The following is a 27,523-nucleotide window of genomic DNA, read 5'->3' on the forward strand; positions in this document are numbered from 1 at the left end:
GGGGAGCTTCAGTTTGTGTTTGTGTGTATAGAGGGATGCTGCAGTGTGTGTGTTTATTTGTATAGAGGGGGTTGCAGTATGTACAGGCATACCCCGGTTTAAGGACACTCACTTTAAGTACACTCGCGAGTAAGTACATATCGTCCAATAGGAAAACGGCAGCTCGCGCATGCGCCTGTCAGCACATCCTGAACAGCAATACCGGCTCCCTACCTGTACCGAAGCTGTGCGCAAGCGGGGAGACTATAGAGCCTGTTACACATGCGTTATTTACATCAGTTATGCACGTATATGACGATTGCAGAACAGTACATGCATCAATCAGTGTGAAAAATGTAGTGCTTCACTTTAAGTACATTTTCGCTTTACATACATGCTCCGGTCCCATTGTGTACTTTAATGCGGGGTATGCCTGTATGTGTATAGAGAGGGGATGCAGTGTATGTGTTTGTGTGTATAGAGGGGGGCTGGAGTGTTTGTGTGTTTGTGTGTATGGAGGTGGGGGCTGGAGAGAGTGTGTTTCTGTGTTTAGAGGGGTGGTTGCAGTGTGTTTGTGTGTATAGGGGGGCTGCAGAGTTTGTATTTGTGCGTGCGTAGAGGGTGGCTGCAGTGTGTGTTTGTGTGTATAGACGGGGGCTGCAGTATGTGTGTTTTTGTGTGCATGGAGGTGGGGGCTGGAGAGTGTTTCTGTGTTTAGAGGGGGGGTTGCAGAGTGTGTTTGTGTGTATAGGGGGGCTGCAGAGTTTGTATTTGTGTGTGTGTAGAGGGGGGACTGCAGAGTGTGTTTGTGTGTATCGAAAGGGGCTTTAATGTATTTACAATTTTATTTAAATAAACAAGTACAGTAAAAGCACAAAAGCAAATGTTTAATATCATGTTTATAAAAAATATATATAACTATACAAAAGTATCTATATTATTTATGAAAAAAAAGCCTATAATAGTACTAATCCCCTCAGCATAATGCCCTGTTGGGTTACACTTTTCCAGCCAGGATATTATTGGCCAATAATGTCGTGTTATTCAGGGATTATTACTTAAGTCTTTATTTTACGTATAATAATAGGTCACTGAAAAGTCCTGCTGACATTGACCATAATACCCAAGATCTGGAAAGAGCATCCCGTCTGCAAGCTTAATGGTACGTAACCTTTAGGAACCCACATCTTTCTCCCACTATATAGTAAGGCATCCTCTCTCTTTCCTTTTACATTGCAAGTTCCCTGAAGCAAGGTCCTCTTTACATACTATGCCAGTATATATGTCAATGTTATACGTTTATTGATATTGTCTTCACACCGCCACTCTACCGCACTGTGGAATATGTTAGCACACGATACATAAATGATACTAATAAATGATAATAACATTAACCATAAATATTCCAGGACTCATTTTTTACTAGAGAGCTTAGATTTCCTTTTTTTTTTTTTTAGCATTGCATCTTTAAGTCGAGATACAGGTGCGCCGACGAGTATTCTAAAACTTGCCTTGGAAAATCTGGGGCTATCACCAACAAGACCCAAGTACATGCTGGGTACATGCTGGGTACATGCTGGGTACATGCTGGGTACATGCTGCAACATTTCAGTGACATTTCTGCAGACAGACTAATGGATCCATCGGATTAACAGCGGGGGTCCCTGGCAGTCCCATTCACTTTGAATGGGACTGCCGAGGACCCCTGCTGTTAATCCGATGGGCCATTAGTCTGTCTGCAGAAATGTCACTGAAATGTTGCAGCATGTACCCAGCATGTACCCAGCATGTACCTGGGTCTTGTTGGTGATAGCCCCAGATTTGTTTTAGAATACTCGTCGGCGCTACAGTAAGACTGAGAAAGAATGAACTGTTGACTTGGAAAAGATACATCGACTGAATGAGGAATCAAAAGAGAACTGACCACATCAAATGCTGTGAAAACGTGGCAGTAGTGGAGGTTAGATTTCAGGTCTTTTGTGATATACGCAAAGGTCGAGAGATCTTCCGGATCCTGAGCAGCGCAAGAGATGTTGCGTATTTCATGTTCTGCAATGATAGCCTGCAAAAACAAAATAGCCCACGGTCAAATCAATGTTAATGATGTCATATACCAATAGTCAGCCCATAGGCACTTACCTTGGTGCCGCTACCTCCTGCAGCGACGCCTTCTTCAGCGTAGCGGCATTGCCATGGCAACGTGACGTCATGTGCTGTTGCAGTGTTATTTGACGCCAAGACGCTGAAGGAGGAGTGCGGCACGAAGGAGAAGGTTTACAGAGGCCCCACGCTCGCCCCCGGCAATCAGTAGCAAAGAGAGTGGGAGCTCTGTATATGGGGGAGGGGGAAACTTGCCCCACCCCAAAATTGTGCCATTCTATTCCCGGGCCTAATGGGAAATCCGCCACTGCCGATAGTCTTAGGATATACAAAAATTCAGGAGGGCTGAGAAGATATGAGAGAAGACATTAACAATTACCGATGTAGCCCGGTAAACGTTTCCCGCTGCGGGAAAAACAGTGGAAACATGACCGAAACATTCCCCGGCAGCGCCATTAAAGCTGCAAGGAGGCTGATCGGTAAGAACGTGGCTTCTTGTGGCTGTCACCTTCCACATAGTGCTTCCTTCCCCCCCCCACCCCAACCCCCCACCCCAACCCAACCCCCCACCCCACCCGGCGGCACCAGTGAAAATAAGTTTTGCTCTATCGGTAGATATGAAATATTAAGCCGAAGTAATTGAAATTCAAAAGAAAGCATAATATTAATAAAGAAACGTTTTTAATGTAACATGGCAGAATGGTAAATATAAAATACCTACAGTATAAATGTGTTTGCATGTTAGCCAAAAGTTCCCCAAACCTACTTCATTCACCCCATTGTCATGTCATACAGTGGATAAGCTACAGCAAAGGATTCTGGGTAGCAACGTGCAAATGAACACCAAGTGGGCGTGTCACTTTTAGCTTTTGCCTGCTGCATTAAACAGCTTATACAAAAAGGCTGACAGAGTTGTTTCATCATTGCGGATCTATTCGTTTGAGCTTGATCAATGGTTGTGCATTTGAAGCTGCCAATGCTAGTTTGTTTCGTCACTTTTCACCCACTATAACTTCATTGTCTGGTGTGTAAAAGAGGCCGGATAGGGCTGGGAGGAGGACCAAACTGGTACCTTGACTAAGGACCAATGTAATCTTAATCCGGCTCTGGATAGAATGTGGAAGAATGGATAGAAAATCTTTGTGCCTTTGCTACCCAGAATCCTTTTGTGAATTATCATAGCTAAGAGGGAAAGCGGAAAAGGATTTATGTTTTACTCTCTGCAGGCCAAGAAACTGACCTGGGGAATCTATACATTGCTAGCAATGAGATGTTATCTCATGGGCAATTTCTATTCATTTGATTGATAAACCAGAGGCACACAAATCTTACCTTATTTGCTGCATCCATAAACTTGACCCCTTTGTAAGAAACGGACAGAATAATGGTGGGTATCTTTTTCATCTGCTCCGTCGACTTCTGGAAAAAAACATATATAAAACGGTATATTTCTTGTTGATTCTGTATGTGATTTGTAATAATCTCATGGTTCCAGGCAGCCTTCCTATATTATAGGCACATTTGATATAGATTAGTAGCGTTTATTTTACACTACACTATTTATATCATTAGCGCTGAAGGACATTTATTTTTTTGCATATATAAACGGTAGGAAATGAATCGGTTTATTTATGTTTGTATTTATTTATTTGGAGTGTGTTGAAATATCAATATGTAACCACACTGGAAACAAGAAGGACGTCATTTGTAGCTGTGCTGGGAAGGAGTTCTAGTGTGGCGGTTTCCGTTTCAAACCTTTTTAACATATTGCAACTCCGTGCTAGATCATCTTTGTGCCGCAAACACCTAATTACTAAATCTTATTGCCGACTCATCAGGCTATCGCTAACAACACTGTGTGACTGATCCCAGGCAGCAGAGTGTCCAGAGCTCAGTGTGAGCAGACAGCGTGGGTGGTATAGCTGTCAATTACTGTGGGAGCTTCCAAAGTCACGTCCCACAATGCCTTGCCGCTGTGGATGCAAAGCATTGTGGGGAGTGATTTTGGAAGCTCCTGCTGTAATTGACAATTATACCGCCCACACCAAGGTGCGGTATGGGTCTTATGAAGTGTGTAGTCCCCACACGAGCTCAAGACCCCCCCACTATGCTGCCTGGTACACGTCATTACATTTGGGGGAGGGAGGATAGCCCCTTGAAGACACCTCACAAATCCCCTGCTCAAATGAACTTTACCTTGACGGGGTTGGCAGACTACAATAATTTTTGGAGCAAAATATGCTACTAAATGGCTACTTTATTAATAGACTTATGATCAAAATGTAGAATTTGACTAGTAAATATATCCCGTGTTAGTTCTTGCCAAGCAGTTTACGTTTAGGCTCTAGGTATTCCACTTTTAAAAAGATTGAAAGACTGTTAAAAATATGCATGTCATAAAATGATAAAATGAACATTAACACTGATAAAGAAGGTTCAACAAAGAGTACATTCACTGCATGCTAACTCCCACATCTGGGCTAAGTGGGACTGCATCTTTAATACACAAGGACTAGTCAAGATCATTTGTCTGAGATAATCTTTAGAAAAGTAACACAGAGCTCTCCAGGGGATTACGTTGTGTGAAGCAATGAAGAGAGACCAGCAAACGTCCGGCAAAGCAGTTGGCTGACAATGAATCATGCTTCGCGATTCAATCTGTAGGTTTAATAAACCCATAGGACAGGATTGTTCAAAGCGATGAAAAATGAAAGCAATAGTGTGTGCTGGTGTAATGAAAATCAATGCATGACCGTCTTTTGAAACACACAGGCACGGAAAGGACTGATGTTTCAACCCCATTAGGGAATTGTCATAAGAGTACATCGATTTTCTCATGCAGTGTGCTATTGTTTCCATTTCTCAGCCACTTGAGTACTGAGCTTGACCGGCACTTGACAGAATCCATAATACTGAAAGGTGGGTATATATCACGGTATATGGAGTCCTGTATGTGATTCAATGATGCTACGTGCATCACTTTGATGCTGTATGAATTATTGCATTTTTATGCGATTTCTGTCAAAACTACTACATTTTATTGACAAAAAAGTGGTAATAAATGTCTGCTTACACCCAGTACTCCAATGACAGAAATACCTAAACTCCTGCAACTGAGGGACTACTTTGTGTCATATTACATAATCCTATACGCTCTATGTGACTATAAATATATATATATATATATGTGTGCTCATTTGCATGTCATTTCCCAGAATCCCTTGCTGCAGTGGAAGTGCTGTATGCTGGGTGATAATGGGGAAAGGCGGGGTTGCAGACCTGCCTAAGACATGCAGATGAGCATACAGTTATATTTGCATATATATATATATATATATATATATATATATATATATATATATATATATATATATATAAATACCCCAAAAAAATACCAATTTCAACTCCAAAATTAACTCAACAGACTTTATTTATATATATATATAGTCTGTTGAGTTAATTTTGGAGTTGAAATTGGTGGTGAACATTACAAAATAAAATCTGGACTCTGGACTCTGTCCCATAACAACAACAACGTTGCAACTGTGTGAACTTGAATTGCTAAATGCTGTGATTATTTGTATTCTTTCTATCCTCCAATATCTGGGAAGTCTCTCCTCCTGTTCCTCACTATGCCCTCCCTATTGCCTTTTCTGGTTACTGCTTCCTCACTCCTTTGTGAACGTTTCTGTTCTCTCCAACTTCCTCACTCTCCTCCTATCCACATTTCTTTATCTCTCCTCCCCTCCACCTATGCATGTGCCCATACACTGCACCATTATTTATACTCCTCTCTCCCAACAACTTCTTTATCCCTCAATAAAAAGCACCCCCACAAATAATCTATTCACACCGTCTTTCTACTCCTTCCGGCTGCTGGGGATATCTCTCCTAATCCTGAACCCAGACACACACACACAACTGCTCTCATCCACACCTCCCTGCCATTTCTTCCTCTGTAAATGGTGTTAACCTTCTGATTTAATACCGACTAACCTTAAAACTCGCCCCAGAAATCAAGCATCCCAATAGCCTGCACTCATGGCTATTGTCCCACACCCACAGTCACTCCTACCGACCATTGTGGCCAAGCACTGCCATCTACTGCACTTATTCCCTCACCTGCTGTCTCTGTAAGGCTACAGCCCCAGTGCCGGCGCTGCACGCGTGCCTGCGAGGCTGGCGGCGCGTGCAGCCGAGTATCCCCGGTCTGCAGCGAGCTCTAGGGGAAAAGACTGGGGGTGGGGCTGACAGGGGCACGGCCATGACGTCACCCGGCAGGTTTGACCTTATTGGCTGAACTGTGGGGGGCGTGGCCTAGAGCTCCGTCGCTAGTTGTAATCTCCATTTCAGGTCTGCCTGAAAAACTCGCCGGGCAGCTTGGCAGCCCCATAGAGGGGCGGCTCTTGTCCCCGCAGCGCCCGCCATAGCGGACGCTGCAGCAACCAGCGGGGACCAAGCCTAAGTCTCTCACCATACCACTTAGGCTTGTTATATAGTAGGCGCTGGTGCGTGCAGGGGCGTGCGCCCGGCGTTGCACGTGAATTGTGCATTTAGTTGTTAGGGTGCAAGCGGTGACACGCTCAGTTAGGGGGTGTGACTCTGATCTCACAGCGTTAAGCCGCGCTGTGATTGTAATGCGGCGCGGCAGCATCGCAAAAATACAATTTTATTGTCATTTCCCTGGTCTGCCGCTCCACCGCTCACGGCAGTGCGCGCGCGTCCCTCGTATGGAAACATCTGGCTAACACAGCCAATTCTAATTGACGCACGGTAGCGCACGTGCGCGCACTATATTACAGGTCTAAGATTGTAAGCTCTGCGGGGCAGGGATTTCCTTTCCTATTGTCTGATTTTGCTGCTCTTATAATTCCCTGTACTGTATTCTTTGTGAAGAGCCGAGTACACATTTTTTGCGCCATATAAATAAAGACATACAATACACTGAAAGTCTATTGAATTCCTCAAAGAAATAGCAAAAGGGAAGCAATACTCGTACCAACCACAATAGGGGGTGTGAGTCCCAGTATTTCTCGTCATTTAACACTGTACCTGCCAGAGGAGTGAATGTGGCAGATTTTGTTCGGACGCCCAGCTGCTCTAAGTGCTCAATTTATCTAAAATTGGCAAAATAAACCCCTTACAAAGTTACATTGTTACATAGTAGATGAGGTTGAAAAAAGACGTACGTCCATCAAGTTCAACCTATGCTAAATTTAGACAACAGATACTTTATCCTATATCTATACTTCCTTATTGATCCAGAGGAAGGCAAACAAAAAACCCCATTAAGGGGAAAAATTAATTCCTTCCTGACTCCAAGAATTGGCAATCGGATTAATCCCTGGATCAACATCCTTCCCATGTATACTTATTTGGTATATCCCTGTATACCTTTCTCATTAAAAAGATGTCCAACCTTTTTTTTTAACAAATCTATTGTATCTGCCATCACAGTCTCCATGGGTAATGAATTCCACATTTTAACTGCCCTTACTGTAAAGTACCCTTTCCTTTGTTGCTGGTGAAATTTCCTTTCCTCCAACCTTAAGGGATGGCCCGAGTCCTTTGTACTGCCCGTTGGATGAATAGTTCTTTTGAAAGCTCCTTGTATTGTCCCTGAATATATTTGTATATAGTTATCATATCCCCTCTTAGACGCCTCTTTTCTAATGTAAATAAATCTAATTTAGCTAGCCCTTAATTTTCTTACTTTAAAACACTGCATATCCTTCGCATAATTCCAGCAGCACGTTGTGATCAAGTCATTGCAGTTGTGTTTCTCTCCTCTGCATCATTAATTATGTACGAGAAGCGTATAAAATCATTTATACTCGGTGTGACTTTGTAGTGCCGGCACTTTTAAAAACCTGGTTCATAACTTGAATGTTAAACAGAGTTCCATATTTTGCATAGATACAGAAGAGTCTACCTATAGAGGAAAGTGTGTTTTGACGCACAACTCCGTTTTCTGAGCTACGGCATATGTAAGAACAGTTTCTTACATCTGGTGCAGAATTTTAGACTTACGCCACTTTAGATATGGAGGATTTTTATGTATGGTGCTCAGAGATGCAGAATGTGATACATCTCAAAATAATATTTGAAGCAGGTAGCTCATCCCAACTCCTCTCACTGACACACAATGTGCAAGCTAGGGCAGAATGGGCAAAATTAGAAAACAAGGTCAGGATGAAAATGCTCCGGTTCTGCCCCAAAATTGCCTTGTTACATGGACCCCATGGAATCTCAGTGGTAAAACCGTTCACCCTTTGGCGCCTGATTGAGTCATACTGCATTCTAGACTTAGCTGCATTGACTTATCCTTTCGCTGACATACAGTGGGGGATTTCACGTTAGGCCCGGGCCAAGGGCAGTAAAAAGGTCCGCCCGGTATACTTCTGCCGCGCTCCCGGGAATATCGGGCCTGATGGGAAGTCATTTTATCTGTTGCGGCCGCCTCCTTACCTGCCGCGCCCCCCTTCTCCTTCCGAACCGCAGTCAAATGACGCCGCGGACGTCATCAACGTGCCGTCACGTCGCCACGGCAACACGACGTCGCAGCGTCAAATGAGGCCATGACGTCGCGTTACCATGGGTACGTGACGCCATGCGACGTCGCGTTGGTGACGTCCACGGCGTCATTTGATACTGCGGTTCAGAAGGAGGAGGAGGGCGGCCGCAACAGCTGTGCCTGGGGGGCGGCGGATTTTGAAATCCACCGCTGCTGACATATTACAACAATGTAACATTTTATTGATAGCTTTAATGTACATTTGCCAACTGCACCTTTTCATGGGCCCAATGTTTGTTCTCTCTATTAACTGTGCTCATTTGCATGTCATTACCCAGAATCCCTGGCTGCAGTGGAAGCGCTGTTTGCTAAGCGATAATGGGGAAGGACCGGGTTGCGGTGGTATTTCCTTCTCTCTCATAACAATTTTCTCTGCTACTCCTTTCACATATTTTACCCATTGTAACCAATATCTGAGCAGCATCACACAGTGGGTAACATTTTTTTTTTTATAACAAACTTAGCAACTTAAATATTCAACCGCCTGTAAAGTAAAAATCGTCATTTCCTGTGTGAAAATGTTTAAAAAAAAAAAGGGGAAGTTAATATTTTCTTCTGGTCGGTGTAGTCTGTACTTCATCTGGTACTTCTTTGAATTATTTTTTATATATTTTTCACATTAAATTGCAATATTTCAGTATTTGGCTTATCTCTAGACTATTATTTCTTTGAGTGCCGGGAACTACTATTATTGTTACTTTAATTGTACGAGTGCTACTTGTTTTGTACACCACACGTGTTTTTCGGCATAAACACGGCCTAATGGCAAGCAAGAGATCAGGCAACGGCAGTAAAACGTTCCATAGCGTTGGTTACCCTGGAGTCATTACAAGTTTAAAAAAATGAATTCGATTATTTTTATTTCAATTACACACTGCATTAGATTCTATACATTAAAGGAGTTACATGTTCAACCGATGTGAACAGAGGCCTGTTAAACATGCATCTCCCTTGGGGCCAGATCTACAGAGTTCTGTGAAGTGAGTTACCGTGACTTTAACCTAAGTGAAGGTTATGTTGCGACAGTGGTTTCCAACTTTTCTTTGGTTAAGGAACCCTAAGTGAAATTCTGAGTAACCTCCACACCTCTCTAATAGCAGCCCTCTGATCAGATGCATTGTACATTCTTCTGTATTTGATACAATTGTCAAATGGCCAGAAAATGGCAGGGAACCCTTTATGGATGTCCGGGAACCCATGGACTGCTAGGAATCCTGGTTGAAAAACAATGTGTTATGAGCTCTGACATAACAGCTTGGTGGATCTGTGTCAATATATCTGTGAGTAATTCTGAGTGTGCATATTAGAGGAATTAGGGTAATACAGCACACATATTATACTGGAATATACAGTATTATTGAATCTTTTCATTATTTTTTGTCAACATCAAAAACATTCACCAAGTCTAAAGTGGCATAATGCTCTCTCTCTTCTGTATATACTGGAGATAAGGGACTGCTCTAAAAATCTAACCTGTGTATAAAAACCGTTATAGTTGTGGTGATTTGCTGTGTACGGCTATACTTGACCTATTGGTGCTTTTGCACAGAAATGTCTGCACCGGGTAATCTGGGACAAATGGGAGCTTTACACTGAGCACGTTCCTTATATCACCGCACAAGCAATCATTTCTTTCCAAGATTGTATTATCTAGAAAACAATTCTGTATTAGATATTTGTTCATGTGCCAACATACCCAACATACCCTCATCTTTGAACAGGCGTCCTGCGTCGATTCTGTCCCTCTTAATTCTTTAATCAGCATCGAACCTAAATACTAAAAAAAACATTATTTGGTTTTTGTAACGGAAACAGACAAAAAGCACACACGATAGATTTGTCTAGGTCAGTGGTTCACAACCTTTTTTTAGTTATGGCAACGGTGCACAAACTGGGGGGGACATCTTCTGAGGGATGGGAGTGCGGCGGTTACAGAGGCCCCACGCTCTTCCTCACAACATTTAAATTAAATGCCGGGGGAGCGCATTGGGTCTCTGTATATCCCTTACCTTGTCTCCGGCGGCTTCTGGCGATGCGCGGAGTCAAATTATGCCGTGGGGTCAAATGGCAACATGTTGCCATCACATGACGCCTGAGACAAGGTGAGGGGGGGGGGGGGGGGGCGCTAGTAGGCAGGGGGTGCAGACAAAAAAAGTTTGCGCACCCCTGGGTTAAGGAACCCTATGTGAATTTCTGTGGAACCCCAACCCTCTCCAATAGTGAGTCTGAGATCAGATGCATTGTAAGGAACCCCAACTCTCTCCAACAGTGAGTCTGAGATCAGATGCATTGTAAGGAACCCCAACTCTCTCCAACAGTGAGTCTGAGATCAGATGCATTGTAAGGAACCCCAACTCTCTCCAACAGTGAGTCTGAGATCAGATGCATTGTAAGGAACCCCAACACTCTCCAACAGTGAGTCTGAGATCAGATGCATTGTAAATTCTTCTGTATTTATTCTGTATTTGGTACCATTTTAAAATGACCAGAAAATGACAGGGAACCCTTTAGGGATGCCCGGGGAACCCAGGGGTTCCTAGGAAACCTGGTTGAAAAACACTGGTCTAGTTAACATAAAATGTTAGCATATTCATCATAAAAACATATTGTAGCAAAAGGAGTGATACAAACCACTCGTGCTTTGACTCTGACAAATAAGTCTCTTCAAAATACATTTTTAAACTGCAAGGTATTGCAATAATGATACGATTAAGGATATAACACTTATGCCACAGCCTTGTCTAGAAAATACCACTCAATCCTGCAACACGGCAAGTTGAGGGAAACAGCTTTCTTCACCTATGGCAGATATAAAAAAAAAAATACTGGTAGTAATCTTGCTGCAGAAATGGGATAGAGGAAAAGGTTCATTAAATCAATGAGACTTCTCTACGTACATCTATGGATATATTACATAAGTGAAGCGTTAAGACCAGCTAGTGAAAAAAAAAGGAACAGCAGGGTGATTCATTGCCTAGAATCACTAAGGAAATGTAGAGGACAGAAGGTATGAGTATGGACGCTCCCATGCTGAGTATGGATGCTCCCATGCTGAGTATGGATGCTCCCATGCTGTGAGTACTTTATTATCAAGTATGAGAGATGGTACAGTGGCAGCCCATACAAAAAATCTGTTGATCAAAAAAAGAAAGAAAGAAAAGAAGAAAAAAGTGACATTTGTTTCATAATATGCCACATAACGTCTTCCATATGTTAAGAAAAGATGTGTTTTAATTGGATATTCCTGTTACATCATGGGACTTTTAGGCACTATGATATGGGATGTGTCTGTGACCAAACACACACATATATATATATATATATTTATATATATCTCGAAGCCCATAGTCTGTGTAGCCAGATGCATTGTATTTGAGGCCAAACTTTCACAAGAAATAATCCCCTGATGTCAGTTTTACCCAAAATGCAATAAAGTGAAGGAAATATAAGTGCACTATATACCTTTATCATCTCAGACCAGGAACACTGGGGGTGAGGAACGGGTTTTAATATGGGTCCATATTTTCCCCCAAATGGCATGCTCTAGACAAAGAAAAACATACTAGACATTTTCTGAAACTAGACAAACAAAGGGATCCTTTTGGTGGATCAAACGAAATCTTTGTCCAAAATCAAATTTAACCTAAAACAAACTTTAAAGCACTAGTTTCCTTATCCGTGTTTCATATTAACATAAATACATATTTTTATTGATGTAGGATCATGTTTTCATGCAATGATCTCTGTAAGATGCCAATGCAATTTTCCCAAATTATGAATCACAAAATGGCTGCCGTTTCATTTTACAGAAGAAACGGTTTTGCAGCGAAGTAATCATACATGATATAGTTTACCCGTGTATGTATATGGGAGGAGGCAGTGCTTTAAAGAAAGCCATTTTATTTCAATGCAAAACAATAACAAAGGAAATGTGTCTTTATTGCTCTGGATATTTCAATTCAAATAAAAATGTAGAATCTTATTACAATGGAAATTTAGAATTGCCGAAGCCGCGGATTAGAACTGGCTTCTGTATTTACAAATGATCGTTGTGATTCACCTTTTGTCCAGAGCAGTAAATCCAGTGGTTTTGTTAACCTTTCACTGCTGAATGGTTCATGCAGTGAAAGGAATAAAATGCAAGAACTTCACCCCTTACTTGGATTTCAAGTCTCACTCAAAAATGCGTTTGCTTTTAATAACCCCACATGGCCTTATAATGGACATGGTCAAGTATAATGGTGATGGTTAGTGCATACCATAAATGGGACCAGAGTTAAAATGTTTCTGGAATTGACTTCACATCACTTTCCCTCACTGCCTGAGGCTGAAATCCTACAGTTATCTTCACTGAGAAATGCATCCATATTGCAAGAATGAAATGCATCCATATTATAACAATGTACCCCATCTGTAATTCATGTGGACTATATGTTTCTGAGGATTGTAAAACACATAGCTGGTTTTACGCCCACTACATATATTGACATATTGGTCCAAACTAATCATCATCAGCAATGTTGATACCAGCTAACCCATCTTTTAAAAGGATGGGAACAATGTGTCGGTAGCCTGGACAAGTAAAGTCTCCCAGTTAGAACCACATATTCCCCCCATTTGTTCTTCATCGTCAGCGGCTGTTCCCCACCCCTTTCTCCATGAGAAATGAGGACCTCAGTTTTAGGCAAGTGATGTTAAGCGACATGAGTGTCAATTATTATGGTATTGCGCATTATGTACATTTTGCTATGTACACAACACAGTTCTTAGTTCAAGCAGAGTGCATTACCACACCATGGACCTCTTGCTACGATAGGTGCAATGAGTACGACCCCCGCCCCCTGAGAGTGAAGATCTGAAAGAGGCAAGGATTCACGACAGGAAAGGGGTAGGAAGGATCTGCGACATCGGAAACTGAACAGATACACTGGGATGTGAGAGTAAGCTTGGGTTTGGTGCATACCAGAGACCTGGAAAGGAGACGTCTAAAGATAGTGCTGGAAGTTACATATGATGAGGACGATCAATGACTTTTGGGCCATGGGCAAACACATACGTTGCTTAAACATTATAATATACAGGAGTGCCAAGCACAAAAACCACACTCAATACTTACATAGATGACCATGTTTTAGAAGAACGCAAAAGCCTTGAATAGCTAGCAAGTACAAGCATGTACTATTTATTGGGGCCTAGTCATTAAACTGGAAAAATGGTGTTTCCAAGCAAAATGTACCTTTTGGTACGGAAACACATCTTGCTGTGTTTATTAAACAGTTCTTGCATGTCCAAACTGTCAACACCAGCATCTGATGTCATAGCTTTGTTGTGGTAGTGCAGATTTGTGCAGTATACAAATGAAGTATTAAAATGATAGATCAGCCACATGATATTTAATAAACAAGATTGCATTTTGTGGGGGAAAAGCTCATCCGCAGATTACACACACCCCAGGCATGCAAGATTCAAGAGGAGACGGAAAAGAGAGATGGGGAAGATGAAGGAAATCCTTATCCTATTCAACGGCGTGAGAATGTGAATGAAATAATTCAGGGGTGGCCAACTCCAGTCCTCTAGGTCAGGGGGGCGCAAAGTTTTGGAGCTGCCCCCCCCCCCTCTGTGCGACAGCCCCAGCGCTCGCCCCCCCCCTTCCCTGTGACCCGGCGTCCAATGACTCCGCAGGTCATGTGACGTCACGTCACCCCACAGCGTCATTTGATGCGTGTTACCATGGTGATGCGTATGTCACATGACCCCGCAGCGTCATTTGATGCCGCGTTGCCATGGCGACGCGTCCAGAAGACTACAGAACCCCGGTAAGTTGAGGTTGCACAGGCCTCGCCCGGAACCCCGGCATTTAACAGGGAAGACATTTAACGTGGAACCCCGGCATGCCTCGGGGAAGAGCGTGGGGCTGCAGCAACTGCCGCTCACCCCCAACATCCCGTGCCCTCCCGGGGGGCCCCCAGTTTGCGCACCCCTGCTCTAGGACCAGCAACAGGTCAAATTTTCAGGATATCCCTGTTTGTGCGCAGGTGGCTCAATCAGTGGCTCAGGCATTTTGACTGAGCCACTAATTAAGCCACCTGTGCAGAAGCCCATATATATCCTGAAAACCTGACCTGTTGCTGGACCTTTAGGAGTTGGCAACCCCTGAAATAGATTATATACAGCAGGGCCCCGCTTCTCGGCGCTCCGCTTTTCGGCGATCCGCTGATACGGCGGCACCGAGAAGGGGGCCGCCATGTTGAATTTAAAATCGCGCATGTGCAGAACGGGCGGGTGCGCCCGGCGCGCATGCGCAGACCTCCAGTTGTGCGCGCGGACCGCAGGTCGCAAATGCGCAGAACGGCGAAAATGCCGGTTTGCGCATGCGCAGCACTGAAAATCGCCAGATCCGCTTTCCGGCGATTTTCGCTATACGGCGGGCCTCTGGAACGGAACCTGCCGTATACCCGGGGCCCTGCTGTAATTGCATATTTGGTGCTAATGGCTGCATGTGTTAATAGATATTTTTGCAGATATAATTCTGCTCTTTGAAAACATCTGACATGGCAAAACTCACAGTTTAATTAATAGGCCCCATTGCGTACTTAAAGCTTAGTTACCCAAATATAGTTACTAAAGCATTCCTGTCGAGATGGAAATGTTTAAAAATAGATTTACAGTATCTCCTCCTCACCAGTGCAGAAATATAGACTCCTTGGTAAATCTCTTAAACCTTTTTCCCATATCAATGCTATCCTAACCCATGTAAGGGTGTGATAGTTTCATTTAGAACTAGTTAGTTTAATTAATTTTAGGTTCTTTGTGTTTTGTTTTATTATTATTTACCTGCTAAGTTACTCTTTAAGGATAAATTCTGTTCAGAAAATGCATAGGATAAAACAAGAGTTCCAGTTTAAGAACTCGTACTAAGCATACAAGGATAAGACTCTCAGATATAGAAGGCTTGGATATATGATATATTGAAAGGTGAATCTGCTATTATGCTGTATTGTGTCATAATGCTTGTACCTCGTTCCGTGTGATGTATCTCATGCAAACATGTGTGTTACTGTCTCTGATGCACCAATAAAGAAATTAAAAGAAAAAAATAAATACATTTCCCCCAAAGTGACCTTACCATGTTTTTATCATTCTTGCTATTCAAAACTACATCCAGTAAAACCCCCAGGAGTTACTGTGGAGGGCATGTTTCACCAACATTACATAGCTACATAGTTACATAGCGGATGAGGTTAACAAAAAGGCGTACGTCCATCGAGTTGAACCTATGCTAAATTTAGACGACAAATACTTTATCCTATATCGTACTTACAGTATTTTGATCCAGAGGAAGGCAAACAAAAAACCCCAGTGAAATATCACCCAATAATATCTCATAAGGGGGAAAATAAATTCCTTCCTGACTCCAATAATTGGCAATCAGATTACTCCCTGGATCAACATCCTTCCTGTGTTTACTTATTTGGTATATCCCTGTATACCTTTCCTTTCTAAAAAGATGTCCAACTTTTTTTTTAACAAATCTATTGTATCTGCCATCACTGTCTACATGGGTAATGAATTCCACATGTTAACTGCCCTAACTGTGAAGAACCCTTTCCTTTGTTGCTGGTGAAATCTCCTTTCCTCCAACCTATAGGGATGGCCTTGTGTCATTTGTACTCCTCTTGGGATGAATAGTTCTTTTGAAAGCTCCTTGTATTGTCCCCGAATATATTTGTATACAGGCAGTCCTCGGTTATGCAACGGAATCCGTTCTGGAAGTAGCGTTGGATAGTGACACCGTTGTAAAGTGAGTCCCATGTACAAACAAAGATGTCTAATGCTCCTATCGAGCATTGTTGCTTTAACCCTAGTTTAGTGTCTAGGTGGGAGTAATGCCAGATTTAGGTAGGAACGTTTTCCCCCCTCTTTTAACAGTAACAGAGTTTATTGACTGACATGGGGGCTCAATTCCAGTCCTCAAGTCCCCCCAACAGGTCAGGTTTTCAGACTATCCCTGCATCGGCACAGGTGGACCAGTCAAAGACTGAGCGTCTGATTGAGACACCTGTGCTGAAGCATGGATAGCCTGAAAACCTGACCTGTTGGGGGGTGGGGGGAGGGGAGCTTGAGTACTGGAGTTGAGCACCCCTGGACTATGGTATGCTTATGATAAATGCTAATTTGCATATCATTTGCATTGCATTTTCTCTAACACTCGTTATTTCTAACACAATGCGGATAACGAGGCGTACTCTCAGTAGATTTCGCGCTACTTTCGTTGTGATTATGTGTCACAATAAATGTGAACGTAAGTGAGGTCACTGCTATGTTAAAGGTGCAGTCTGAGGTACGTATCTCTTTTCACATCTCTTTGGTTAATGTGGCCATGTTACAGCGTTCATTGTGCTTTGTGTGTGACATTTTCCATGTATTTGTGTGATGTTGCAGAGGACAGCCTCCAAAACCAAATACTTTTGATTATAATTAAGATGGCTGCCATTTTCCCTACAAAAGTAAATAGCGTGAGTGATACATGCTTACTTTAGATGACTACAAAGAAAAAAAAGAACAGGGTGTATATTTTTATATCTACTTTTTCAGTCATTTGCTTTTTCTTTCTTTTTTTGACTTGCCAAGTGGGACAGTCACTTTAGATGGCCTCCTGGCACCTAATGTATCTGGGCCGAAGTAAGCGGCATGAAATGTGCAGAACATGTAATGAAGTGACAGGTGTCAATGGAAGAGATGTAAAAGAACATGTCCAGGGCTTCTCAATGCCAGTCCACAAGAGCCTCCAACAGGTTCTCAGGATATCCCTGCTTCAGCACAGGTGGCTCAGACGAAGACTGAGCCACTCATTGAGCCACCTGTGCTGAAGCAGGGATATCCTGAAAACCTGACTTGTTGGGGTGGGTGGGGGGAGGTCTTGAGGGCTGAAGTGAAGAACCCCCTGTGTTAAGCTATACGGCTAAATTGAAAATATTATTTGGAAAAAAAAACTGCTATATATGTAAAGTTTTCTACCTCTATTTGAATCTTATATCTATAACCCAGGTTGTGCTGCAAAGCTGTGCAAAGTGGCAGGCATAAGCTTGTTTTTATATCGGTCCATCTTAAAATGGATTTAAATAAAAAAAGTTGACACATTGCGTGCTCATTTGCATGTCATTTCCCAGAATCCCTGGCTGCAGTGGAAGCACTGTATGCTAATGGGAAAAGCAGGATTACAGACCTGTTATGAGACATGTGAATGTGGTCACAGGTGATATTTTTATTTGCTGTATGCTGTACGGTCGAGGTTTTTTTTTTGTCCCTTTTGTACTTTAACCTGTTGTTGAATCTTATATCTAAACTTTTGGCTGGCGACCCTAGGGATTGCTAGTGGTCTCATTGGCTTAGGCTGCCTGCCACTGCTATACAGGAACCAAACATTGCTGACATTACCTATATCAGAAGAATGTTCCAAATGTCCCCCTAGCCGTTTTATTCTAACTAAAAATCCTCCCCCCCCCCCTTAGCACAAAAGCCCCAGCGCACATCTGCGCAGCACATTCTAAGCCTGCGGGTACTTTGTCTAACCCTCACCTCTAAACAGTGAATTCAGAGGTGCTGAGCTCTCCTCAAAAACCATCAACCACACAAGATTTTAGGAATAACCAATGGTTTTCTTTTTCTACACAGGTGAGTACCCGAAGATATTGTCTGGCTGCTGCTGTAGCTCATGGATCTAAGGAGAGCCAGTGAGTAAAATAAAATGAGAACCTCATTGGAGACCCCAGCAACGGTCACAGAGAGCCTTGTTCTCTTACTGCAGACATGATGTGCCAGTGACGTAATGCGGATGTGAGTCATGTTGTTAGGGGAGAAGGTGAGAACCAGCTGCATTACACACTTGGGAAAATAACTCACTGCAGAACGGTAAAGGGATCTACCATGGGAACATTAACCAAGTTGGATTCTGGCTACTCTGCCTGGGGTCCAGAAAACCATGGCTGCTGATATGTCGCCATATGTTAAGGAATTGCTACAAGCTTACAGAGTGATGTCAACAAATACTGTATGTATTTTCCCTTAAGTTGCTCAATTGGAATGAAATAATATTTGGAGCAGGACTGCAGGGTTAAACATTTACTTTACATTATATTTGAACAGAATTTGACTTACCTACTACATATTGAGCTGTTCCTTCAAGTAGAGTTTCGGTAATCATATTCATTCTCCAAAAAATGAACTGATTTATTTATTGCTGCATTTACAGGTTGTGATACTGTTTGACGCACCAGCGTAAAGGTGTCGGATTCTCCGAATATTCAGATTGGGGCGCCCATGTTTGTCTATAACAAGGTTTCACTACGTGCAAAATATCTACAGTAGCACAACCTAAGCCTTACAATGATGAATCTTTAATACAGAACATCAGTTAGCAGAGCAGTGGGAAAATGCAAAGGAAGGCTCCTTAAAATATAAAGAATAACATGGAAAAGCAAAATCTCCCCACGGGAATGTAAAAACGTTCGTGAGAGGTAAGGGTGCTCACGTGTGGAGTTCAAAAGCTCGACATTTCTACAATACCTTATGTCGGGGGACCTCAACGTCAGGACTCAAGACCCTCCAACCGGTCAGGTTTTCAAGATATCCCTGCTTCAGCACAGGTGGATCAATCAGTGCTCTGCTGAAGCAGGGATATCCTAAGAACCTGACCTGTTGGGACCGTCTTGAGGGCCGGCGTTGAGAATCCCTGCCTCATGTGCTTTCAAATAATCAAATGTGGTAGCTGGGGAACAAATGTAAAGATCCAGAACAAATGTAGATTCTGCAAAAAAAAAAAACTTACCTTTTTTCCGCTGTCAAGTATTTTGCTTTAAATGAAGGTGTTATTCCAAGGCAAATACTGGCTGTTACTGCCCTACAGAAGCCAGAGCAATAGTTCTCAGGCAATCCCCCATTCTTAGGGAATTAACATCATGTTTGATTATATATAACATTAGACACTTAGGGGTTTATCTATATCCCCCGAATCGGCTGATCGGGCCGTTTTCGGCCGAAATTCCCTAAAAATTCAATGGGGAATTCGCTCTGGTGAATATTAATTAGCCCCTTAGACGTGGATTATGTTCTGTAATTTGCCTGTGCTGTGCAGTTGTGGATCTCATCAGATTGCTGTACAGGGATTTGCACAACAGCAATTATTTCTTTTTTAACCCCATGTTATTCTGTTACGGTTTATAAATTCCCATTTCTGTGTGCGAAGACACGTATGAATCACCTCCCACATAAACAACATATCAATTTGCACTTCTTTTCATCAACTGCATGTGTGGCGCTCTGTTATCTGTTACAGCCGTGGGAGACCCAGAGAGTAATATATTATGAACATGGAAACAAGCATAATATAGGCCAAGTAGGCTGATATCCCACATTATGCATCCGGACGGTACTGAAAGCTGAACAAAAGAACACAGGAATGCGATATCTAAATACTTACATATGCTTTGTAATCACACGCTTGGAAGATGAGTTTTTCTGGGTGATGTTGCCAGTACTGGAAAGGTATGGATCCCGTAGCTTCAGGGGGGGCTCGGAGATTAATAGAAGGTTCACTCCAATCTCCTGTCTGAAAATCATATTTACTCTAAAAGTAACAAGCAGCGGATTAATTAGGTAAAAAAAAAAAGTGTATTTTACTTTACAATTAATTCATTTCATTGAGTGCACTACATGCAACATTGTAAATGAAGCTGTTGAATGCAATCTTTATAGACTAACACGCAGCATTGTGAAACAGAAAATGACCACCCACAAATATATTAACCTCTGTAATTTCTGTGCCGGGGCCACCTGCCGTGCACCAAACTGCAGGCCCCTCAGGCAATGGTGGAATGAAAGACATCGCCGCAAGTCTTCATTTAAAATAATTAATTCAATTTAAAAAAAATTTTTTTTAAATAATCATTTAAATCATTAATTTAAATGAATTAAAACGTGGCTATTTCTTTAATTCCATCATTGCCTTGATCTGTTCTGTCCGGCACCATCTCCAAAAACACAGATCACAAGTGTTTGCAAATGTTGGTGCTAGTCACTGTTGGATGTTCTATGACTGTGCTCAGTCACTAAAATGATCTATCTGCACTCATTTTATTGCATCTTTCATCGGTGTGTTGTAGGAAATTCTCATGCATTTAATAAAGACACTAGAAGGTGTTTAATTGTGGGGAAAATAATTGCTCAGCTGGAATATGTTTTATATGGAGGAGCTGAGTGCCTTGAAACACACAATAGCAAAGTACAATTAGCCCCCTCCCCCCCTCGATAATTACACTTCCGCAGTGCCTTATGTACTCACAACATGTTAAGAAATACGTGGAATTCCCAATATAAACCTACAACCACCACAACATAACTCATTGATAACACAGCTATGCTGCTGAATTAATTTTGACTACATGAAACCGTCCCTACAGGCCTGAATGCGGTTGTTTGAAATCACTGCAAGGAAGCCCCAGGGTCTCATAAGGCCCCTATAAATATACCAGAGGCTCTTATTATACCCAGTGAAAAGTCTCACTAATTCCTCAACGTGTAAATGTGTAAGACGCAATATCAGTTGTCTCCAATCCAAATGATATGTGCTGGGGCCTGCATGGTGCTGGTCCAATCCTTGCCGGAGTATGTTGCAGTGTTCCTAGTAGGGATTCTCTACTGAGCTATTTTCTTGGACACCAGTTTCCAGTTGTCCTCTTAGTTTCACTGGGCAGGAAAGGTTTGGGGCTAAATGCTATCTACTCCAAAGCGACCATTTAAGCCACATTCAGCTGAAATTCAACCAGGAAGTCAACCTTGAAGTCAACCAGGAATTTTGCCTGAAAGCAGTGGATATTGAGCAAGTCCCTTAATGTTCAACCATGAACGTGCCAGTACGTCTTACATGTGATCATAATTATACACGGACACCACACGATCTTGGGGTTCTGTGAAACACCCCGTTTAATCTATTTAAGCAGTTTGTCACCCTACTGCTAAATTCTTGGGGATTTATTGATCGAAATATGCCAGCGGTAAAACCGGGAATACGAGTGTAAGCAACACCACATGCCTCAAAGTTCCATGGTTTCTAATGGGATATCATTTCATGGATAAATCTGGGGCAGTTTTTTGCACCAACGTTGTCCTGGTTCCGTAGCCAGTCGACTGTAACAAGTAGTCCCCAGTGTGCTTACATCTCAGAATTCTCTATACATTCAGAGGTTTAATGCAACATTGTTCCTATAGTCATTGCACTATTAGGAGCCCTACATTAACTTCCCATTCTTTTTGTCATTTAGTAGTGCTTGCTATCCTCAGCAAAGCAATGTTAAATAGCGGATGTGAGGCTATTATTAGTGAAATATCTCATCACCATTAAAATATCTAATGACTGTGGGATAGCTTCTCACGCCGTCTCTCGCAGTCTATTTGCATATCGGGGTATTATTTGAATGAAAGGAAATGTTTGTTTGAGGCCCTTATGCTCATAGCTGACTTTTGGAGTCACCTCCTCTTTTTGTGGGGCGTTCATTCAAACCCCCCTACTGGTTTATAAATGATAAAAACGTGGTTTCCATATATAAAAATAAGCTCTGAGATGCCTCTACGAAGGTAAAAAGGTAATGATGCATCAAAACAACGGTTCTCAACTTCAGCCCTCAAGAAATCAACAGATCAGTTTTAAGGATATTAGTGCTTCAGCACAGGTGGCTCAGTCTTTGAGTGAGCCACTTGTGCTGAAGCAGGGATATCCTGAAAACCTGACTTGTTGGGGGGTCTCGAGGAATGGACTTGAGAACCCCTGTATTAAGGATGGGCTCTTGCATGTATGGGGACCATTCCCTGTGTTTGAAAGCTTCTAACTTATCAACTATTTGTTGTCCCAATAAAAAGTATCATACTACATGCTCCCCTCTCCCTCCTTTGTTACTTGACAGCGTGAAAGAAGGGACCAACGCGGCTCCCCACCCTTCTTTGTAGAACTGAGCAATACATTTGCTTATCTAATTTGCTGTGTATAGGCTATTAGTTGCCTGGCATTGAAAACCGCGGTCTGGATCACAGTCACAATGAGAAGTTTGCGAGCCACTGATCTGCCAGGGGTCAAAGCTGAATATGTGGGAGACTTGAAAACTCAAGCAGACTCCAGTCTTGGGGGGGCCCCCTCTATTTTTGAAAAACCCCTTTGGCGTCTGGTCCCTTGCATTGTGACACACTCATTTATTGACTGGGCACTAGTTCTGCCAGCTGATAATCTGGCATGTCACAGAGCGCCTGCATAACCGGAAATACAATATGGGCACGGTCTGAATGGCTAAACATGAGTAGATGATGTGCACCTATAAAGGGAATATATATATATAATCACAAAGTGATCAAAGTACCAGCACGACACGGGGGAGTAATACAAAAATAGGATCTATTGATCCATCAGGTAAACAAATCCCCCTGGGGACCGAAACGTCTGGATTTGTTTACCTGATGGATCAATAAATCCTAGTTTTGTATTACCCCCCCCCCCCACCCTGTGTCGTGCTACTACTTTTACATCTCCATTATTACCCCCCAATTTACCATGCACCACCCACCTTTCTGCTGAGAGTTCGTTACCTAGTGTATGCGGCCATTTTGTGTCCCCTATATATTATATATATATATATATATGAGAGAAAAAGAGAAAAAAAACAGGCGCACACCTAGTGCATTAAAGTAAAACAAACATTTTATGGAACATTAAAAAGACAAATGCCCACTCACAAATCAGAAGATAATAACGAGCATTTATGAGATTGGCCCTCATAAGCCACTGGCAGCGTCTCAATCAGCAATGGAGTCTTCTCCTACACACGTGTTGCGCAGTCTCCTTCGCCGGAAATGACGTCCTCCCGGCGTGTGTCCCGCAACAGGAAATCCCTCCAGGAAACAAGGACTGTGTCTGCTTCGTTCTTGCTGTTGTACCACCAGAGATAGTGGAAATCTGCCAGCTCCTTCTTGTATGGCTTGCCGCTCTCAATGCTGCATCCACAATGTACTGTGTTCAGTGGGAAAGTGCCTCCTCCGTCTCAGCCACGCCCTACGCGTTTCGTCATCAAGGATGACTTCATCAGGGGACGTGTGTAGGAGAAGACTCCATTGCTGATTGAGACGCTGCCAGTGGCTTATGAGGGCCAATCTCATAAATGCTCGTTATTATCTTCTGATTTGTGAGTGGGCATTTGTCTTTTTAATGTTCCATAAAATGTTTGTTTTACTTTAATGCACTAGGTGTGCGCCTGTTTTTTTTCTCTTTTTCTCTCATAGGTATTTTCAAGGGAGTTGTGATCCCTTTCAAACGGGCTGCCATTACCTGGATGCACTTTATTGGAACGGGACTCTATGTTTTTTAAGGTTCATTTTTTTGGTATTCACCTAAGTTGTTAATATCATTCAATATTTTTTATTTTTATTTTTATATTTTTAGTATTTTTCAATTTTTTATATAGCATTTTTTATTAAAGTTTTTTATTACATGCATCATCTTTATAACATAGGATCCTTTTTTATATTACCACCCCTGGCCACCCCATTGGTTGTATCAACACAGTAGCATACATACTCACAGTTAGGCAGGTTGTTTATAGTAGGCGCTCCTTTGTATTTTTGTTTTGTTCTGATATATATATATATATATATATATATATATATATATATATATATATATATATATATATATATATATATATATATATATATATATATATATATATATATATATATCTTATACTATATTAGTGAAAGCACTGTATGTTTGCCTGCCTGGATGTCCGGTGTCCCTAGCGGCAATCTCATTGGTCCCTTGGGCCGCCCGCCCCCGCACACCTCTCATTGGCCTCACACACTCACACCACCCCCTTGGCCCGCCCCCCACACCTCGCATTGGCCTGAGGCGGAGTGACGGGCCAAAGGTCCAGAAAAAAAACAAAAAAACACACACACACACACTGTCTCACACACACACACACACACACACACACACACACACACACACACACACACACACACACACACACACACGGGGGGGGTGTTACATACATTAGCGGGTTAGCAGCACATCTCCCGCTATCTTCCCCACCGGTCCCGAAGGCTCCGCCTCTCCCTGTTTCCCGCGCTTTCACCCCCCCCCTCCACGTGGGAGCTGCCGGACAGGTGAGTGAGCGGTCTTCACGTCCCCTCACCCCCCTTCACCTCCCCTCACTCACTTCCCCTCCACCCCCCCCCCCCCCCCGGCGCCGCTACAGTCAGCGGGGGAGCGGAGTGATCACCTCCCCTCACTCACTTCCCCTCCACCCCCCCCGGCGCCGCTACACTCAGCGGGGGAGCGGAGTGATCACCTCCCCTCACTCACTTCCCCTCCACCCCCCCCCCGGCGCCGCTACACTCAGCGGGGGAGCGGAGTGATCACCTCCCCTCACTCACTTCCCCTCCACCCCCCCCCCCCCGGCGCCGCTACACTCAGCGGGGGAGCGGAGTGATCACCTCCCCTCACTCACTTCCCCTCCACCCCCCCCCCGGCGCTGCTACAGTCAGCGGGGGAGCGGAGTGATTACCTCCCCTCACTCACTTCCCCTCCACCCCCCCCCGGCGCCGCTACACTCAGCGGGGGAGCGGAGTGATCACCTCCCCTCACTCACTTCCCCTCCACCCCCCCCCGGCGCCGCTACAGTCAGCGGGGGAGCGGAGTGATCACCTCCCCTCACTCACTTCCCCTCCACCCCCCCCGGCGCCGCTACACTCAGCGGGGGAGCGGAGTGATCACCTCACTCACTTCCCCTCACTCACTTCCAATCCACCCCCCCCGGCGCTGCTACACTCAGCGGGGGAGCGGAGTGATCACCTCACTCACTTCCCCTCATTCACTTCCAATCCACCCCCCCCGGCGCCGCTACACTCAGCGGGGGAGCGGAGTGATCACCTCCCCTCACTCACTTCCCCTCCACCCCCCCCGGCGCTGCTACAGTCAGCGGGGGAGCGGAGTGATCACCTCCCCTCACTCACTTCCCCTCCACCCCCCCCCCCCCCGGCGCCGCTACAGTCAGCGGGGGAGCGGCCACAACACGCTGCCTCCCGCCTCAGATCCACGTGGGAGCTGCCGGACGGGTGAGTGAGCGGCCGGACGGGTGAGTGAGCGGCCTTCACCTCCCCTCACTACACTTCCCCTCCCTTCCATATCCCCTCCACCTCCCCTCCACCTCCCCTCCACCTCCCCTCCACCCCCCCTCCACCTCCCCTCACTACACTTCCCCTCCCTTCCACATCCACTTCACCTCACCTCCACCCCCCCCTTCACCTCCCCTCCACCCCCCCCTTAACCTCCCCTCCACCCCCCCCCTTAACCTCCCCTCCACCCCCCCCCTTAACCTCCCCTCCACCCCCCCACCTTCACCTCCCCTCCACCCCACCTTCACCCCCACCTTCAACCCCCTTCACCTTCCCTTCACTCCCCCTTACAACCTCCCACAACCTCCCCCCCTTCCCACCTTCCCACCACCTCCCCCCTCTTCCCACCACCTCCCCCCCCCCTTTCAACCCCCCCCCCTTCCCACCTTCCCACCACCTCCCCCCCCTTCCCCCCCCTTCCCACCTCCCCCCCCTTCCCACCACCTCCCCCCCCTTCCCACCACCTCCCCCCCCTTCCCACCACCTCCCCCCCTTCCCACCACCTCCCCCCCCTTCCCACCTCCCCCCTCCTCCCCCCTTCCCACCACCTCCCCCCTTCCCACCACCTCCCCCCTCTTCCCCCCTTCCCACCACCTCCCCCCTCTTCCCACCACCTCCCCCCTTCCCCTCCTCCATCTCCCCCCTTCCCCTCCTCCATCTCCCAACTTCCCCTCCTCCACCTCCCCCCTCCTCCACCTCCCCCCTCCTCCACCTCCCCCCTTCCCTTCCTCCACCTCCCCCCTTCCCCTCCTCCACCTCCCCCCTTCCCCTCCTCACCTCCCCCCTTACCCTCCTCACCTCCCCCCTTACCCTCCTCACCTCCCCACTTCCCCTCCTCCACCTGCCCCCTTTCCCCATCCCCCCCTCTTCACCCCCTCCACCCCTCTTTCCCCCTTTCCCTCCTCCCCCACCTTTACCCCCTTTCCCCCTTCACCCCTCCCCCCCTTCACCCTTACCTCCCCCCCTTCACCCTTTCCCCCACCTCCCCCCTTCACCCTTTCCCCCACCTCCCCCCTTCTCCTCCCCCCTTCCCCTCCACCCCCCTCTTCCCCCTTCCTCTCCTCCACCTCCCCCTTCCCTTCCTCCCTTCACCCTCCCTTCACCTCCTGTCACCACCCCCCCCTTCGCCTCCTGTCACCCCCCTCCTGTCACCCCCCCCCCCCTTCACCTCCTGTCACCCCCCCTCCCTTCACCTCCCGGCAACCCCCTCCACCTCCTGTCACCCCCCCTTCACCTCTCCCCCTTCACCTCCCCTCACCCCCCCTTCACCTCCCCTCCGCCCCCCCTTCACCTCCCCTCCACCCCCCTTCACCTCCTCTCACCACCCCCCCCTCACCACCCATCCTCACCTCCCCTCCGACCTCCCCTCCGCCCCCCTTCACCTCCCCTCACCACCCCCCACCACCCCTCCGACCTTACCTCCCCTCCTTCAACGCCTTTCGTCCACCCTCCCGCCTCTGCCTTTCGCCCACCCGCACTTCTGCCTTTCACCCGCCCACCGCTCACATCCCCGCGCCACACAGCCGCCGCACGCACTAAACAGACCTGCCACACTCGACACACACCCGCCGCCTCTCACCCACCCCACACACTCGACACACACCTGCCGCATCCTGCCCCTACGCAACAATATCACTGACCAGCTGTCACCTG

The 27,523-nt window shown here is 45.1% G+C and overlaps 1 protein-coding gene across 8 annotated transcripts in view; it reads right to left on the reverse strand.

The window, feature by feature from the left end:
- The window catches only part of ANKS1B (ankyrin repeat and sterile alpha motif domain containing 1B), a 106,087-nt gene that overhangs the window by 50,092 nt on the left and 28,472 nt on the right, over positions 1–27,523 (reverse strand). For 5 of the 8 annotated variants that reach the window (XM_075602221.1, XM_075602222.1, XM_075602219.1 and 2 more), the window contains exons 3-7: positions 20,133–20,279; positions 12,116–12,196; positions 10,350–10,430; positions 3,412–3,498; positions 1,904–2,041 (exon numbers count right to left, since the gene is read on the reverse strand). In XM_075602221.1, the coding sequence (XP_075458336.1) occupies positions 1,904–2,041; positions 3,412–3,498; positions 10,350–10,430; positions 12,116–12,196; positions 20,133–20,279 (534 nt within the window). The remainder of the gene's footprint in view (positions 1–1,903; positions 2,042–3,411; positions 3,499–10,349; positions 10,431–12,115; positions 12,197–20,132; positions 20,280–27,523) is intronic. The other 3 variants (XM_075602220.1, XM_075602223.1, XM_075602224.1) reach the window with 3 other exon arrangements.

This window comes from Ascaphus truei, chromosome 5, assembly GCF_040206685.1.
Source record: "Ascaphus truei isolate aAscTru1 chromosome 5, aAscTru1.hap1, whole genome shotgun sequence".
NCBI lineage: Eukaryota > Metazoa > Chordata > Amphibia > Anura > Ascaphidae > Ascaphus > Ascaphus truei.